General features: G+C 43.9%; 1 protein-coding gene across 1 annotated transcript in view; it reads left to right on the top strand.

Moving 5' to 3' along the window:
* The window catches only part of T265_07922 (hypothetical protein), a gene marked incomplete at both ends in the record, with an annotated part of 86,244 nt that overhangs the window by 63,887 nt on the left and 3,924 nt on the right, over positions 1-18,433 (top strand). The window contains 6 exons of the mRNA XM_009173582.1: positions 385-996; positions 2,282-2,736; positions 5,297-5,399; positions 12,517-12,667; positions 14,578-14,724; positions 15,207-15,304. Of these exons, the coding sequence (XP_009171846.1) occupies positions 385-996; positions 2,282-2,736; positions 5,297-5,399; positions 12,517-12,667; positions 14,578-14,724; positions 15,207-15,304 (1,566 nt within the window). The remainder of the gene's footprint in view (positions 1-384; positions 997-2,281; positions 2,737-5,296; positions 5,400-12,516; positions 12,668-14,577; positions 14,725-15,206; positions 15,305-18,433) is intronic.

Genomic DNA, 18,433 nt, shown 5'->3' with positions numbered 1-18,433 from the left:
ATAAGTAAAATTAAATGTCCCTGAATAGTAGGGTAGTCTAGTGTTTTGCTTTGGGGTGCATGAATGTCCCTTCAGCTGCGTGTGAACTCATTGGTAGCATGCCTACCTTCCCGATCAGTTACTCTACATGATGTAAGCTCATAACTGTTTTAGTTTTCTACCATAACTAAACGACCCTGAGTCAGGTTGTTTCGACAAATACTTGGGTTTGAATGCAGTTGCTGTTTTCACAAAGGCAACTACTCACAAGGTTGCTGAAAGCTCTTCGACAGCTCACGACCGGTTTCGCCCCTGTTGAGGCTAATCAAGTAGGTGCAGTCCTCGAGTTTCCGTCAACCTTATGTCCTACTTGAACCCAGTTGCTGTTTCCTATTTTCACTTCAGTGGCAGTGCGCCTCCATCTGTCCCTCACGATACGCTTATCGGATACGCGAGTCACTCACTGGCGATTTGGCATGCTCGTTGCGCCCCAATTACATCTATGTATCCGAGACTAATCCTGGCTTTCACGAGTTCCACCTGGACTCGAATGAAACCATCATGTGCAATGAGACTGCAAGGGATGAGTTGGATGCAGTGTGGGACTCGATAGAACAACTCAAAAGACACTTCGTCATTTCAACCGAATTCGCAGGAGCTGTTGCAGCCCTCACAGGACTCTGTGTGCTTCTGGCCTCGGTTGCTTGCCTCATCTGTTGGGCGGTATCCAAACAGCTGCCATCTGAGGAGAAAGAAGACAATTCAAAACACTCCAGCTCCTCGCGGATTGCACGGTTGAACGCAATGTGCGAGCGTTTGTGGACGCGTGGACGAGTTCCAGATCCGTCAGTGTACAAGTCTAGAAAAAGTGCACAGAAGCGGTTTGCTAGAGCCGGCAATGACAACTCAAAGAAAAGTGCATATATGACTACGTTGGAATGGGGACAAATGTCGACCTTTACACGCACCTCTGCTTCGGAAGATGAGACTCAACAGATGTTGTTGACGGAAGACGAGGTTTGTTGCGAGTTTCAAACTTTATATCCAAATGAACCACATTATTGATTAATGAGCCTGTAACGAAGGAAGCGTACCGTTCAAACCACCGCTCCCAACTGTCAAATTTGCCAACACTATTTGGCGAAGTTAACGCCGTCGTGGAATCCTAGGTTGTGTAGATCATTGATGACTCGGAAACGGCTTTCAGGTGTATACTATCGACTGATAAGCTCAATCATTACAAACAAATGAAATCACCCATATCAGACCCCATTCTGGAACCGATTGGAAAGGAGTTAGAGTCGTGTAGGAGAGACTCGACCGGGAAAAAATGTTTTAAAGTGCAAACAATAAGCGTACAGTACGTGGAGGAAACACGTACTGATGGATGCCTTTTCAAAGAGGAACAGTTGACAAGGAACAAATAAAATTCTATCATGACATTCCTCCTTTCAAGATAACTTATATGAAGAAAGTCGATGACAGCATGTTCGTCTGTTTGATAATCATGTATCATCAACTTTGGCAAATGAATTGTCAACCATGGGTATCACCAGATCGCAACTATAACTTAGTCAAATTGGTTGCAATGATTCATCTGCAAAAGTAAGGCGGATATAAAAAAGGACAATCATTTTTATTAGAAATAGGTAATAATGAAAAGGTTCCACAGATTTCGAATCACTCAACCTCTTGATAACTGTACAGTGATCCTTGACACCGACAACAAGGATTATGTGAAATAAAATGCTCATCTGCGAAGTAGAGTAGTGTTTAGAGTGAACTTGACTGATTTTCAAAAATGAAATACTCGATTCCGACATTTTTTAAGGTGTGTGCTGTGGAAAGTTTTTAAAGTATACCTTCTATATACTGTTTGTGATACTACTGATAGAAAGGATCCCATCCGATTGAAACTCGCCAGAATCATCAAGCTCACTTGAATCAAGCTTGTTGGTTAATTGGACGTAGTTGGAGTTAAACACCAATGTGCATCCATTGCCTGGGATGTTTTTCAATCGATTTGGTTGCTCAAAAGCCACCGTAAGCTAATATTACTTCTCGAGGGAACAAGGAGTTTGGCTTTTTTCTGGAGTGGACTCAAGGGTTCCCTGTAGTCGACCTGCTACACCACCGTTTTGCAGGTTTTCCTGAGGTTCACGAAACAAATGCTGTATCAAAACACATCTAAGGAAACTATTACTGTTCGAATGGTTCAATCCTTCAAGTGATCTGTTTTTTATAATCTAGCGAATATGTTGGAAAAGAAATCTTTTGATTGATTTTATATACCGCCCTCTAGAGACGCGCAACCAGCAAACCGAACATGGCGACCCTGCGTATCATAACCGAATCCCAACTGGTTCGTGGACCGATGATCGGTTCTGGTGCATTTGGTACCGTATTCTGTGGCATATGGCGTCCACAGAATCGATCGGCCCCATCCGTAGAAACTCTGTCTGTCACCTCACCCGAATGCGTTCGTACACCGAGTACAACGTATTCGATGGATTGGAGTGACAAGTTAGACGCAATTTCGGAAAAACCCTCCATCCTTAGCCCCGACGTTGACGCCGCAAATAAACAATCTAGCAGTCCTGCAAAGCCTCACCCGATCGTCGCTCCTAGTGTTGAACCCTATCGGAAAAACCTTCCGTCCTTAGCCCCGACATCGATGCCGCAAATAAACAATCTATCAGTCCTGCAAAGTCTCACCCGATCGTCGCTCCTAGTGTTGAACTTCCAGTCGCAATCAAGGTACTCACAGATGAAGCGGACCCGCAAACAAACAAAGAATTGCTTGAGGAGGCTAAGGCGAGTTTCACCCACATTTGAAAATATTTTACAATTGCTATTCATTGGAAAAAATCAGAGTAACCCTAAGAAAATACTATGCTTCCAAAATTGCATTTGATTTAATGAGGATTTCGACTGTTAGTCTATAAAACAAGGTTTTTTTTTGACAGCAGCGGCACTCTCCTCTTTCATTTAAGATTTAGTCTCAGCACTCCATTGGACGGTGCATGAAAGTTTCAGTTTTGTCGTACAAGGACATAGTGTAAACACAAAGGTTCATCCCGAGTTCCGGGGTAGCCCAACACCCATAAAGACGGAGAAGGTCCCTGAAATTTTTTCTATTTGAAACGTATTTGAGCTGGAATTCAGTGGAGCAGTCCTATGCCAGTCGGGTGCGAAATGTTATTGATTTCACTCTGGAAAGATAATCGGAACAACAGCGTCGGCACCTAGTTTGAGTACAAAGCACCCGAATAATTTTCCCATTTTGGATGGGGCACAGCAGTCCCAGGAGATTCAGCACATTGTCAGTCCTTTTCAAAATTAATTCCATTTGTAATTGACATTAATCTACTTGATGCACGAAAGAACAGATTATTCATGGACCATCTGACAAAGCTTTGTATGTGTGGGCTAAATCAGGATAGTAACGTGGAAAACGGCAGGCGTTGTCCAGCAAGGTGGTCTATGAACATTATCAAGCTTTTGGTTTGAAGTAGCTTGAATGGTCAGACCGAGGAAGTCAGTCAATTTTGTGATGTGCGGACCGGCTAGCTGCTGTCACCATAGAGCTGAGTTTTTCCTCTTCAGTCAGCTTCCAACTTATACGCCTTCTGCGACGATCAAATTCATCCTTCGCAATTGCACTTCTAGATCGATCGGTAACGCTTCACTGAGCTTCTTCCAGCTCGTAAACTGTAGGCCTTGGGGACACGGTAGATGCATCTGGTAATGTGTTAACCCTTCGGCTCGTCTGCCCTAACGTCCTTCCCCCCTCCGTTGACAGATCACTGGTTTCAAATAAAGAGAAATGCAGTAATGTAATTCGCGTTTGGATTACCACCATTATGTTGGGAATCAAGACAACGAATTGACTGAGAACAGACTGTCAAATTCCCACAGAATTTCTTTTGCTTTTTGCTCACGATATTAGGTTACTTGCATACATATATTTTCATAGCAAATTATATCTGATGAGTTTGCCTTCCTAGAACGAATTTCCTCCAACTACTCAACTTTGTAAAGCCGCGGTTCCTAATGAGCCAAGATGTTCAAAAAGTAAGGAGTCAAGAAACTCCACCTTTTCGGTGATACACCCAAAGAGAATGGAAGCAAATAATTGTGGATATTAAAGATGTTTGATCTAAGGGAGTGTCATCCAGTTAGTGTATGACAAGACATTCTTTTTCGGAACCATGCACATAGAGAGAGGAACCTTTCGAAGACGATTTTTTTTCTGTTCAGCTGATGCGTCGAGACGCACGATTCACTGCAATCCCTTCCTGAACCATTAAGACATTGAAGCACGATTTTTTTTAGCATTTCCGTTGGTATAACAATAGAATTACGCCTATCGATAACCACATTACTGAATTTGAAGGATAAAATTCCATATGACTTTATTTGATGCATCATCTTGGGTGATCTGACTGTCCATTTGACCCGAAAGCTGCAGGCTGCGTGCAGCAGGCCAGCGATCCCCTTCTGATGTTCGAACGTTGTGTGGGTAAGCCATATTTGCCAATGATGTTTCTTCTCTGTTTTCGTGTACTTTTCATCAACGGAAGCATCGCATATGCACAAAAGTATCCTGAGTAGAGTGGGATACTTGTCTGAAAAACGCCACGGTAAGGCTCGCTGGATGTGTATTCGCACGGTACTTCTACATACTACCTACAAATCTACTGATATGGAATATTTTGATTGCAGGGATAGTTCGACCCACCTTACAGATTTGCTAATTCCTTTCTTAGCCATACTGCGTATTCAATAGTCCAACCAACATTTCGCGGTTCCAAACTTCCACGGAATACATTTTGTTTATCTATTGTGGCTATCGTTCGCATGTTATTTTATTCAAGTAGTGCCATTCCTGGATCACATTTTTGCCACTGTTTTATGTTTTGGTGACCAATAATTTACACAAAACCACACGATGAAATGAGCCTCGCGGGGTGCTGATTATGGATACGAACCTCGGGTTTATTTACCCGGAACTTTGAAGTCCCTGACCTAAATATATGCCTGCCTTGGACAAGCCTTCCTCTTTATGAAATTATACTTTCCAACACGTAGCATCTCCGCTTTCCGTTTATTCTTTATCATTGGAGAGTTGAAATGGACTTTTCTCCCTGCGCATCTCACAGGTTATGGCCACAGTGGATCATCCTTGCTGTCTGCGATTTCTGGCCCTTTGTCTCACAGCGCAACTCCAATTGGTCACACAGTTCCTACCTCTTGGGAGTTTATTGGATTTTGTCAAAATCCACACTGACCTGATACAGGTTCATATGTTTGCTAGTTGGGCCGAACAAATAGCCAATGGAATGACCTACCTTGCCTCAAGGGGTATCATTCACCGCGACTTGGCGGCGCGGAACGTGTTGGTGGAGTCTTTGGATCAAGTGAGTAGTGTTCAGGTTGGGTTTGAAGAGACTGAATTAAAACCTTTGGAGGTTTCTTCACCTTCTCTTGGACTGGATCACTAATTTTAGCTGGAAGTTTTGTACATGAATGCACACAAGGCAACGGTCGTATCTTGTTCTGTCTTCTGACCACCGAGACCAACGTGTTATCACACGTGGACCATTTCCCACGGGGCACGCCTAACCTACCACATCTGGGCAAGTAAACATGTACTTATGTGACCGGTGGTTTGGGTCTCTCAGCTGGATGTCACGATATACAACAACAGAAAAGAACCCTTCTATAAAAGTCTTTCCAACCTGACATGTTAATTTGTATAACGTGGTCATCACGATGAGTTTGGATGGTTCTTCATGTGTGAGACAAAATATTTGTTTCAGTTGCACGGCAACACCATGAATAAACATGAACTGAAAATTCCCTCTCCTCATCCTTTTTGTGAGAACGCGTTCATCAGCCCACCTAGCCTGCTGGATACTGATTACTAGAGAGCTGCTCGGAGTTTTCCACAATGAATTGAGTAATCAGCTAGCTTCAGAAGGGTTTAGGGCCTATTCCCACTGAAATATAGCCAATGATCATTTGCCTATCAATGGCTACGTAATTTATGAAAGCAATAGTCACATATGCGTCCAGAATGAACGATACATCAAATGTCACATGTGGCACACACTTGTTCACTAATTTGACATTGTTGCCTAATGACTGCTTTGAAATAAGTATGGTATCTGTAAAATGCCGGTGGTCCTCCTGTCCTGGTACAGTTAAACTGGTTTCAAAACTCGATTTGAGCTTTGATTCAAGCTCACTTGCAGTGCAAGTACGCGGTAGGTTTATCTGGTTCACTTGTCGTTTAAAGAGTCATGCATCACATAGATCAGAGTGCGCAAGTGCTTACCTGTTTAGGCCTACTACTTCATCAGTAGTATGTTCTATCAAGGAAGTATATTGCGATTTCCTGAAAATCATGCCAACTAAAACCTGAAGAGACTTTTCTGTATCAACTTTAGTTGATGAACATCATAAATGAGCGTCTCTAGTGTGTGTCACTCAGTGTAATTTGTAAATGAGTCTCACCATATTTGTCTTGCTTGCGCCGATGCATTAGTTGGTGACCACATGTCCACGTGGCACCTCATAGGCCCTGATTTTGATAACTCACCTACTACTACGAGAGAGGGTGGGAGAGAATTTTCCTCCCCCTCTGGTGTAGACTTACTAGGACAACCTTAACGAAACAGGAAAAGAGCTATACACACGGAAGTAAGAGGTATAAGTTTTCGACAAGAGAGAATAAACGGGGGATCTAGTGGAATCGTTCTTCTGGACAAGTAACTCTCTTGAGGCCTGCTTATGGGTTGGGGTGAAATTCTTATGAACACAGAACCACCGTTTTCCGGTTGCCTAAGGACGTCTTAAACTGGTCCACAAAGTGGTTCTCAAAGCGGATTGTGGGCGAACAATGTCACGTGTCGAGTTGAGCTGATTCCTTCTAGGTAGGTGCACTGTCTTCAGTGTTCAGTTATCTTCAGACTGAAAGCGCCACTTTCGAGCTAAAAATGCACACAGGCCTCCCCTCATTGATGGGCACATAACAGAGTAGAGTTGGAACGTACACATGGTCGTTTAATTTATTGATTTTTAGGCCCTGGGCCACGCTCACTTATAGTCGGCTGATTTCAGCATTTCTAACCGTCACCTACGGGATGGGAAAATAATTTTATTGCTTGATAAGACAAATGACCACATTCGGCAGTTGGTTCGATATCTGGTCTCGACATGATGTTAAATTGTAAAATGCATCTGCATAACAAGACAAGGAGAACCACAGTTTGAAGGAGGTAGATGGTCTACTATTGTGGCCTAGTCCAATGCTCAACATTCGAAAGTGTAGGCCATTTTGGATGAAAGTTTTTGGGAGGCCTGAAATGAATTAGGGGAAGAAGTGACAAAAAACAATGTGATCCTTTTCCAGACAGAATATGCGAGACCGTTGAACATCATTTTTTCATGGGTAGAATTTCTTCAAAACTGGATTGATGCTTACCAAGGTATTCATGAACGTACACAGAGCTGCGTACTTCTATTTAGCCCGAAAGCAAACTGATTGCGAATATTCGCACATATCGACTGACAGTTGTCACGGATTAAAACTGTAACCAACCACTCTAGGTCCACTCTAACTTAATGGTGAAAACGTGACATTAGACGCTTTGACATTTTGACCACCCCCTCAATCAAGTTATGTAATTTCAAGGTTCATTTTCTCTCGCGTAATCTCGATCTGCACGATAAACTGTTCAAGGAGTGCCAGCTAACTCCTCAGATAGTCCCTCGTTGCTGCCATCAGTACAGCGCGCAAACTTGGGGCTGAATGATACCGGTAATTTATACCCCAACTTTCGTCAGCTGATTCGTGTATACCGCAAGCTACTTATCTTATGCTGCTTCTGTTGGTGAACGTAGCTGAGTAAGCGTGGCGTTTTTAACTCGGTAACTGTATTCTAACAATGTAGTACCCTCGAAAACGGTGTTATTGATGTGACTCAGAAAAGCTTTATAAAAAACGAATACTTTTTCATTCAACCGACCTTGCTAGGTCAACCACCATACTACAAGACTTGGAGACGTCGACACCTTCGATTAGTACGAAAACTCAACCCTTTACTCATCGAAGCGTGCCCCACATACGTTGTGAGACCAGTTCGACAATTCCGGGCAGTCACTTGTGTTTTTGGAAGCGACCGTGGGCGCATCCTTAAAACACGAATGCCATACTCAACCCAGTGGCCAGCTTTTCTACTTTGTGCACTGAGATGTGACGTTGCGCGCCCACTCTCATGAGTCCATAAGCGAGGTAGGCCACCTGCATCAAACCTATTTTCCAAAGGTCCATGAAAATGGAATGGAGCGACAGCGAATGTCCCCGAGATCGTATGACAGCTGTACATCAACTCGGCGACCTATCCACTGTGCTGGTCAGTGGGAATACTAGAAACAAGTGACACGGTCGTTAGATCTGCGAGTGTCGCAGAACAGTGTTGATACACTCAGACGTAGCTGGTGGCTGATGGCACCAATGACTCTAGTGAAAGCGTTGAAATTCCGAGAGGGAATGTTTCTGTCTGACACTGGGAGACTCGCACTTTGTGATGCTTCCTGAGAGGTGCGCCTACGAGGACAATCAGGCTGCGCGTGGGTAAAATACGATTTACGGCCAGTAAGGAGAAGGCATATTTTTTGAACTTGTAGTGCGAGAACGATACACTGGAAAAGCAGAGAACACGGAAAATGCCTTCCAATAGATGGATGCAAGAGGTTTCCCACGAAGAAGATTAGATATTCGAATGGAATACACAGCAGTGCAGCACCCAAAAGTATTTACTACCGGATTGAGGGTTTTTGTTATAACACAAATGGTAGCAACTGTTGTAGAACAATATGGGAACTTGGCAGATTTTCTCCCCTGATTCTCAGAAAAGAGAGATGCATTTTCCACCTTTTTACTCGACGAGACCAATGAACAATTGAATAACAAGGTTTGGCGCACAATGCAAGCCACCTCATTGCACGTGTTTTCACGTTAGACACAAGACTAAGTTGGGCGTTTGAGCAGCGATTCCGACATCAAATCAGTGAATTTTTTTCTTCTTTTCGTTAACATGACCGGTGAGTAACATTGTTAATGTCTGCTTGATATTCCAGTCGTTTGGACGTGTATGGCCTTGCTTCGTCATCAAGTCATTCCCCAGCCGGTGAAAAGGAGTCCAACAAATGCTGTTTAGTTTCGCGAGTATGGTGCCCCCCAAGACCGAAGTTTAAAAACCACAAAGGGACACTTTAGGTTTTATGGATAGGGTATGTAAAAGTCCCTTAGCTGACTGATATCAAATCCCGTGGACCAGTTCTCGTGGGATGCTTGATTCAGCGTATCTGCGTGAGTCTGAGACAGATCAAACAACTTTGGAAGAAATGATGACCAGAAATTCTGGGTATATGCCATTAGAATCCTGAACATGTACATTACTAAGATTACTAGAATGCCAGCATTGTGTGTCACGTCAATGAGACATCCTATTCCGCTTTCTGACGTTTGTAGGAATGTTTGAGGAAGAGTCAAGATAAAGCCGTAGCTCGTTCTAGTTGAGCAGCTTCATGATTTGAATGATGAGTGACTATGAACTAAACTTGGAGTCGGTCTACAAGAGAAGGGAAATCTCCATCAGTATAACCTGAATCCTGTTTAACTGCGGTTACCCTAAGCATACATTGATTTTCAACCCCTACAGTGTGCGGAAGCTTAATATGACATCTCTTTCAAATTGTTGTACTCCCACCCAAATTATGGCATCACTTAGCAAAGCTCTGTCTACGGAATTTACGATCAGTGTCAATCCGGGACGCGCAGAACGGATTCACAATCACGCTACAGGCCAGGGGACTGCGGAACACCAATAAGATCACTCTATCGATCCGAAAAGCAGCCATAGTTGATATGCGCTCAACATGCGCAATGAGTGATGATCAGGGCTGCAATTTTGCCGTTCTTCGTTATGACTAATCACTGGAGAGCAAGCACAGTACCCATCTTGTTTCGGTACTAATCAACGTTATCGTTGACGAATATAAGAATGGCTTGTGCCTGCAGAATCGGCAAAATAAGCAACAAAATTTACTGTGTAGATTTTCTGGCTAACAGTCCCGGCCAGGGATAAAAAGAGGAGGATGTATGCGCGCAATGAAAAGCTTGACATTCGGGAACATAAGAAAATTAGAAAGAGTAGAGCCGTGTTAATGCTTCGCATGCTATATTCCATAGGGAGCCGGAAATCAATACATCCAGACTGACTGCAGTTAGATGCGGCTTGAGATTTCATTTCGTTTAGAGGCGGACTCCGAGGCACATTGTTTAGCCTGCAGTCACCCAAGATGACGGAAACCTGGTTGAAAACAAACAGCCCGCTAGTGAGTCCTGTGTTACTAAATCGATATCCGATTATTAGGAACAATGTGGTCGACAACCAAACAACAACTGCTCAACTGGTTCATTGAATAACTACGTAGAAACACCGCTGAATTGTCCAATTTCACTTTGAAACTAACACTTCCTGAATCTCATCGGCCATATCACGCACACGATCAATTGGAACAAGCTGCGGTATCATCTTAGCTCTTCCTTAAATGTTCGTACAAACGTGTGTTTCGGTTATCCGTATCTCACTGTCACCCGTTTTATCTACTCTGTCATCAAACCCACAAGTTCCAAGAAGTGGCCTTCCATTACTGATTGCACCTCGTCACCACGCAGTTTGATTGCGATCGTAGCCGAATCCCTCAGCCATCATCCCTCACTGGATCTGGTCTCCGATTGTCCGAGAGAAACAGCCAATCGTGGCTGCTCAAAGCTTTCGCAAGTCTTTCCAGAGTCATCCGCTTTAGCTGCGGCCATTAGTGCATCAGCTTGCCATGTATCGTCCAGGTTTTCCAAGATGACACTTGACTGTCATACGATTCAGAGGATACTCGCTATAGACCTGCCGAATTCCAGCAAACCTTGCCTGATGCGGCTGGCTATCCTCGTCTATGGACTCGTGGGAAGGTGCGCACAACACCAAATTTCAGTGTCTGCATTAAGCAGCAGACAGTTGGCTTTCGTGTACGTGCTTAGAGCGGCGCTTGTTTCGCGCACACCGACAATTTTCTCAATGAACAAACAGTGACATTCCGAACTACCTGCACACCTGAACAATTTGGATACAGACCTACTATGCTTTACTCAAAGTGGCTGTGCGTTATGTAGTGTGGGACGTTCTCGTTAATGATGAAAATTTTCGGGGCCATTGGAATTATTTTTTACGTGTAAAGAATAAACCTGTACACCCTGAGGGGAACTACTGTTTGTACTCACACCCCCGTAGGAATGTGAAGCTCAGTCTTACGTGTTCGTCTGTTGACATCTCATTTACACTTTTTGTCGAGCAGTGGGCGTACAACTATACAATCGATAAAATTCTGGAGAATTCCATGCTTACGTTGTCATTAAAAAGCATAGGTGAGACCAGAAGGAGAAACAGTTAAAATCCCACGTTTTTTAAATGGTACCAATGGTTTGGGTAAAACAACCGATGTAGGTGAACACAGTTCGCCATAACGGAACACCTTCTGGGGTGTGCGGTGGCATAAATATGAAGTTACTGGTCCTGACAAGGAAAGTTTGAATATCAAGTCTTTTCTGAGGAGAACTCCCTGTCGATCAGTTCTTGTTGGTGTGACCCGGTAACACAAGGTCGGACACATGTATCATCTTCAATCAGTCTCTGTCGCTGAGTGAAGTCAATCAAAGGACCTAGATTTGTCATGCGAAACTCAAACGGTGTCGCTTAATTGGAGCACAGTACTCACTGTTGGGAGGCAGGTCTTGAAAACAGAAATCCAAGTATACACAACGTGTCTGGCTCAACAAAGTGCGCTGAATGCGCTGGTTAACTTCGTGCACAGCATTCTGTCTAAATAGAGTGGAGTGGTGAAAATGTCAGTACTTGGGAGAATTTCGCTAAAATCTGAGGGGCTGTCTGGGTGGGGATCACCAATTAGGTGATATCTATCCTTTCGAAAGTGATTGGCACGAAGCGCATGCCAGAAATTCTAAAACTCGTGGGGTTTCGGGTCAAATAACCATTCGTCAGATCGGGTCTCGCACCGTAATTTGTAAAGCTTCTGAATCTCGGTTTCGTTCGTCGTGGACGGCTAACGATCAGTATCTTCGTGGCGTGTCTTCCAAATCCCACATGGTTTCTAGATACACGTTTATGAAGTTTCATCTAGCCACACTGATTCCGTATCAGAAGTTTACATATCTCAAAAACAACTAGTGCGTGGATCAACAAAGGACAGTGGCTCATTGTCAGTCTTAAGGCATCCATTCGGGATCCGACCTCAGTCATCCAAACATTAGTATCTTATCCACTAGGCTAATCAAACTCGGGCTAATGAATTGAATCACACATGTCTTGATAGAAAGAGCACTTGGTGACTGACTACTCGATTAGTTCAACTAACCACCTTGGTTTACATTCGAATCTTCTTTTGCTTTAGGTTCGAATCACGGACTTTGGTTTGGCCAAATGCTTGGACTGTATTGAAAGTGAATACCACGCAAGTGGTGGCCGAATGCCTATCAAGTGGATGGCCATAGAATGTATTCAAGACCGAATATTTTCCAGCAAGTCCGATGTTTGGTCGTATGGTGAGTCCTGGTCTTTGGCATCGTGAGCTTTCCTGCCAACCCAAGTGCAGCCGGGGAGAAATACTTGGTGCACTCATTGAAGTGTACAACCAGTGCAAGAATCCAGTAGCCTGTTGTAGTGACTCATCCGACAGAGTGACTGATGACTGGCATCTTTAGATGGAGGCATCACCAAAAGACAATTTTATCCTGATTCTCATGACAAACAGCTACTGCTGTAGTCGGTATGCAAGGAGAAACCATATCTGTGAAATAATTTTACCGCAGAAGGGGAAATATCGGAACAAAATTTCGTTCTTATCGGAGCTCATCAGTATTTTACACCCACTTTACAATACAGGGATTCGAACTCAGGACAAGAGGGCTACTTTTGAAACGACAAGTCCATTGAAAAACGACAACATCCTGTTGCCTGATCTTACAAGATGGCGGTGATAAGCAGTTGACTGTTGAACATGAAAAGTTGTGTATGGAACACTGAAGACCACAGTTAGACGATAGAGGGCTAATTTACAGGATGCCTCACCGAAACTGACGTTTTCAAAATCGATTATGCGGGACAACACACTGATTTAGTTCCTGCTTAAATGTTCTGAGGGGATGGTAACTATGATATCCAACTCCAAACTAATAAAAATGTTCTAGTGATCAACACGTCTCGAACCTGGATCACATCAGGTCTGCGAACCTACATTTAAAATTCGCAGTTTAGTTAATCTTTCGAAACTAACGTCAGCATCCACAGAGAAATAAACCAGGTCTCCAACCTCCTAAGAAATCCCACAAAAGGGAGCTTTATAGATGAATTTTTAAGAGAAATGGATCTGCTGCAAACGGATGCAGTTCAACCTGTCACAATGAACAAGTGAGTAGCCTAAGGCAGAACAATCTACCATAATCTAGGTCAAGCACCCGCAAAAGCTCACATTCAGCTTCACTACACGTCCACTAGAACGGCACAAGTCTGCAAGATTTGTCGCATTCGACTCACCACACGCAGGTTTTCTGTGGCGACGCTCCATATGTACTACATTCTGCTGTAACTTAGCTATTCGCATCGCCATCGCAATCAGCAGTTTTCAGGACCGACCATGTTTAGGAGGTCCACACTGTAACGAGAGATCGGCTAATCGGATAGACGTGTATCCATACGCGCAAAACCTAAAACGTTTTATGCCGCGACTACACGTACTAGGATGTTTTTATCACACATTTTCTTGGTTGACATATTGTCCGAGCTGAGTGGTTTCGTGTGACAATCGAACTTGTGTCAGGTCAATTTTTCCCTTTCATGTCTATGCTTTATCCGTTCCCCAAGTATTCCTACCGTTTTTGGCGTTTTTAAACAGCAGCTGCGGTAAATCTGGAATTCTTTGGTTCTTTTGTGCGACCGAATTCAATCAAACATTGCTTCATCATCATCGTCGACAGCATGACATCAGTGTTCAACACTGATGCTTCACTGCCGTACACATTGCATCCTGAGCGCCTTTTGCCACCTAGTCTGCTTGGTATCTACTTCGAAGCAGTTAATCGTTAGTTTTTGACCAAGGCTTTTTACCAAGGCTTTTTTGGGTGCCTTATTAATTCTTTTCTATTCCTCACAATATGCACTCAGTCGCGTCCTATATCATTTCCGTCCAAGGATCTACTGTTTATAATGCAGATCATGGATGTTACCGTGTAGGTGTCCAGCGTTTCTGTCACAAATTAAATTGCTACAGAGGGGAAACTGAGAAAATAAGGAAGTGAATTTCAGAGCCACACTTGAGTTCAAGTTGTAGGGGATATGAGTGAAGTCTTGGAATTAAATTTGAACTTGTAATGGCTAGAGAAAAAAACATGCATTTACTGCGCTCCTTTGTCCGTCTGACACAAAAACTCGCTACCATCAATTGATCTTTCTACAGGAGTAACCGTGTGGGAAATGTGCACATTTGGGAAGCGACCTTTTGAAGGAATACGAGCAAGGGATTTGCTGCAGCGTTTGGAACAAGGAGTCCGTCTTCCACAACCGGAAACAGCGAGTCTGGAATTTTACACCATCCTCTTAAGATGTGAGTCTTTGCTTTCGCGTTTGACTCCATTGGTGAGACATGACGTTCTTAGATGTCACTTTTTTTAACGTGATTACATCACATATGTTTTGAAGTCCTTGGGAGCTGAGGAACACTCGGTTGTAATTTAAAACTGGCTACTTCTGACATCGCCGGAAGCGAGTGTTAAACACCTCTTAGAGCGAAAAGCTTTTGAGTAGAGTTGATGCAGAGTAACTCTGGATTAACCTGTAACGAACAGCTGACAAGCGCCTCACTGCTGTATGGATGCAGGCCTCAGCGAACGGAAACTTCCTGTGTACTTATAGTGCTATGCGCTGATAGACAGTCAAAAATCAACAGATTGCTCATCACCGGCTACGAGGCTGTGCAAAGTAAACAACTGTCCAACACCATATTGGTCTGCATATCGTCACGTTCGTTAAAACAGCTGCGAAGTGAATGACTTTCGAGGACAAACATTCCATCGTCCCATTTTTCAGGTTGGGAGACTGACCCTAACATACGTCCGACGTTCAACGAATTGCATCATATCTTGGCCAGAGTGAAGGCAACACCAGAGAGATACTTTTACATCACGGTGAGTTTCACATGCATTTCCTTGTGTTTATTGGCTTCCAATTTGAGACTGGGTTCTAGCATTGTCTTGTAACTAAAATCGAAAGGTAGCCAAGAGATTGTGTGAAGATAAGGATGAGTGAACTTCCTGAAAGTGATCTCGGGCGCATTGTTGACATTCTGAGTTCAATTTGAACACTGGTCTATTTTAGCCGGACGGCTGCAGTCACCCACTCTTCAAGGTCGCCCATTTTTGGTGGCAACTTGGAAATTCGACTGATTCGAAGTAGATTGCCAAGCTTATGACGATCAAATCAGGTGGCTCGTGTGGCTTGCTTCATGTTCCAAGACAAAGTGGGCATTCATCTGACACCATGAGCCTAATCTGAGTGTATTATCACCGAGACTACACGGTTTGGAGGACTTTTATGGTCTCATGAAGGAATGATGGTCGCTGCTTTCCTTCCTGAAATGAGTCACTTTGTTGCAAATGTTTTATCGCCAAGCAAGCTGACGACATCGGTTCGTGCTAATGTGTGATGTGCTCTCACGAACTGACCTAGGCTTGTCATTGGTTGCTTGACCAATCATTCCTATTAGTTTGTTGCCCAAAGCGTGTTCCGATTCTTCAGTACTTGAGTTTCTATTTCTCTGCTGAGCTTCGACCGTTTGTCTGCCCGAAAGCCCGGTTTCTTGGACTGTTGGTCCGACGGATTATGACTACGGCTTGCACACAGTGTTACAAATAGAGCCAATCACAATGTGTATAGCGAACATTTCACCAAGTGCTGTGATTTCTTTCGTTTTCGCCTTCCAAGGTCTTCACAGTTTCTACTACAAATCTGTGTCCTTCGTGTGTGGAAACCAGAGACAGCGGACTATGACTCCCGATGGCTACGCTGTGCATTTTCATTCCAGTAGACCGTTACCGTTCAACATACTACTTATTGTCTGGGTGCATGAATATTTCGATTTCCCGGCACATTCCGGAGGACACTCTAACCAAACCATTAAGACAGGATTAAGACAGTGCACAAGTCGATGCTATATACCTCTCGATTCCTAAGTAGCACGACCTTAATCCCTGTCTCATTTTGAGCAGTTCAGACGTACAGTACTGTATCCGGTGAAAACAGAATGAGACGTGACAAAGAGAGAATGTCACAAAAACTTATGCATGTCTCTGCACTGCTAGGGTGGTCAGTGCTGTCACTTTGGACAGCGTGATATGAGAAACGTTAGCACAGTTCTACATTAGTATACAACAGTGATCAGTTGTACATAAACCCACATGAATGGAACAATATGGTCAGATATTGAAATCCTCTTGATTGAATCGATTTTCAGGTAGCGTACTATCATATCGCGTATATATCATATAAATATATCGCAGTGTGGAACCTTATCCATATCACACGGACTCCAGGATCTGTCGTTTTTCTGTAAACGCATCGCATTCAAACGGAAGTAAAAAGTGGTATATGAGGTCATAGAATTATATTAGTAAAAGTACAGTGTTTGGAATAAGGCATACTACAAACTTATGAGCAACATGAAAGGAACAGTGTCACAGCCTAACGTACCTCAACTGCAAACGGAGCGGTAGGATCGATTGTATCACGTGCACCCCCCCCCACCGTGTGCGCAATTAGGGCGATAAAATACTTGACGAAACAACACTCACTAAGGTGTGACGTCGGTCTGTAGAATCACGAATAATCTGAGTAACCAGGAGTAACAATGTTGAGAAGATTGCAACATGATGAGATCACAATTCATTCAGGCATAATGTACGTACGCAATCCATCAAGACCCATGATTCCGCAGGTTAGGGGCCACTATGTTGAAAGTAAACCGTTTAAAAACCACATGCGGTGTGCCTTTGCTAACCAAATGAAAATAAGCTGAAGATTTGTACAAGGATAGACAATCCACTAAGAGAATAAACGGCCTTGATAGGGCTCGAGATAGCTCAGTGGTTATGGCGCCAGCTTACGGACCGGAAAGTTCGTGGTTCGAACCTGTCCACTAAGAGAATAAACGGGCTTGATAGGGCTCGAGATAGCTCGGTGGTTATGGCGCCAGCTTACGGACCGGAAAGTTCGTGGTTCGAACCTGGCCTTAGCATCTCGACCGCTCCTCTCTAGGCTTGGGCAACCTGGCAGTATCCAAGTCTCCGTGCCTCCTTCCGTTCTCACGGCTCCTAGGCACTTAAAGGGTGTAACAGCTGATCGATTCGGGGGGCCTTGACAGGCAAAATATACACCTCTGTATTGCATCTGGCAGTCGGTCTCACTAAATTGGGTCATTCCAAGTAACCCAAGTGTACGGCTAGATGCCCTCAAACCACTTCAGCGCCTAGTAGAACAGGTTAGGCACTAAATTTATATCATTATAAATAACAACTAGAATAGTAGAACAATGGTGAGTTTGAAACAGATGTAGGAAGAAAAAAGAAAGAAAGAAAGCGTTCAGCTGTAGCACCCTTCCGGTGCCTAGCTGCCATGCCACCCGAAGGAAGCACGAGGGCTGGGATACTGCCAGGTTGCCCAAGCCTAGACAGGGGAAGCGAGTGGCGGAGGTCGGATTCGAACCACGGACCTTCCGGTCAGTAAATTCGCGCTCTAACCACTTGGGCCATTTCACCCAGATGTACACACCTACATGTCCTGTGTATTTAGAAGAAACATTCGTAATGAAGGCCAGATGGGTTTTCGTGAACGAGCGACCGTAAAAGACAACAGTTGTGATGAAGACTTAGGATGGTCGACATTTGGACAAGCAAATATATGATTAAAACACCCAGAGCCACTTGCAGCAAGCTCCGTTTGTATCAATGACCGCATATTTGGTCATGTGAGTAGGCATGACTTATTTCGCGCTGTTTTTATTTGTGCGCCAGCAAAGAAAAAGTTGTCATTGAACCGAGGCGCACAGTGGCCTACTGGAGCCTTGGCGCGTTCCAAGACCCTTAATTTGAAGACATGCCTGGTGTGACAGGGGGCAGTATGCCCTCAGCCAGTGAGATATTGGCCCGGTATCACGTGCGAACATGCGACTCACTTTCACGTGCATACCACAATTCGATTCTCTACGTATGTTTTTGACTACTAACGCACTACGCACCAATGGGAACGGCACTAACTAACTA

Source organism: Opisthorchis viverrini, assembly GCF_000715545.1.
Source record: "Opisthorchis viverrini unplaced genomic scaffold opera_v5_198, whole genome shotgun sequence".
In the NCBI taxonomy this organism is placed as follows: Eukaryota; Metazoa; Platyhelminthes; class Trematoda; order Opisthorchiida; family Opisthorchiidae; genus Opisthorchis; species Opisthorchis viverrini.
This window is presented reverse-complemented; position numbering and strand designations above follow the sequence as displayed.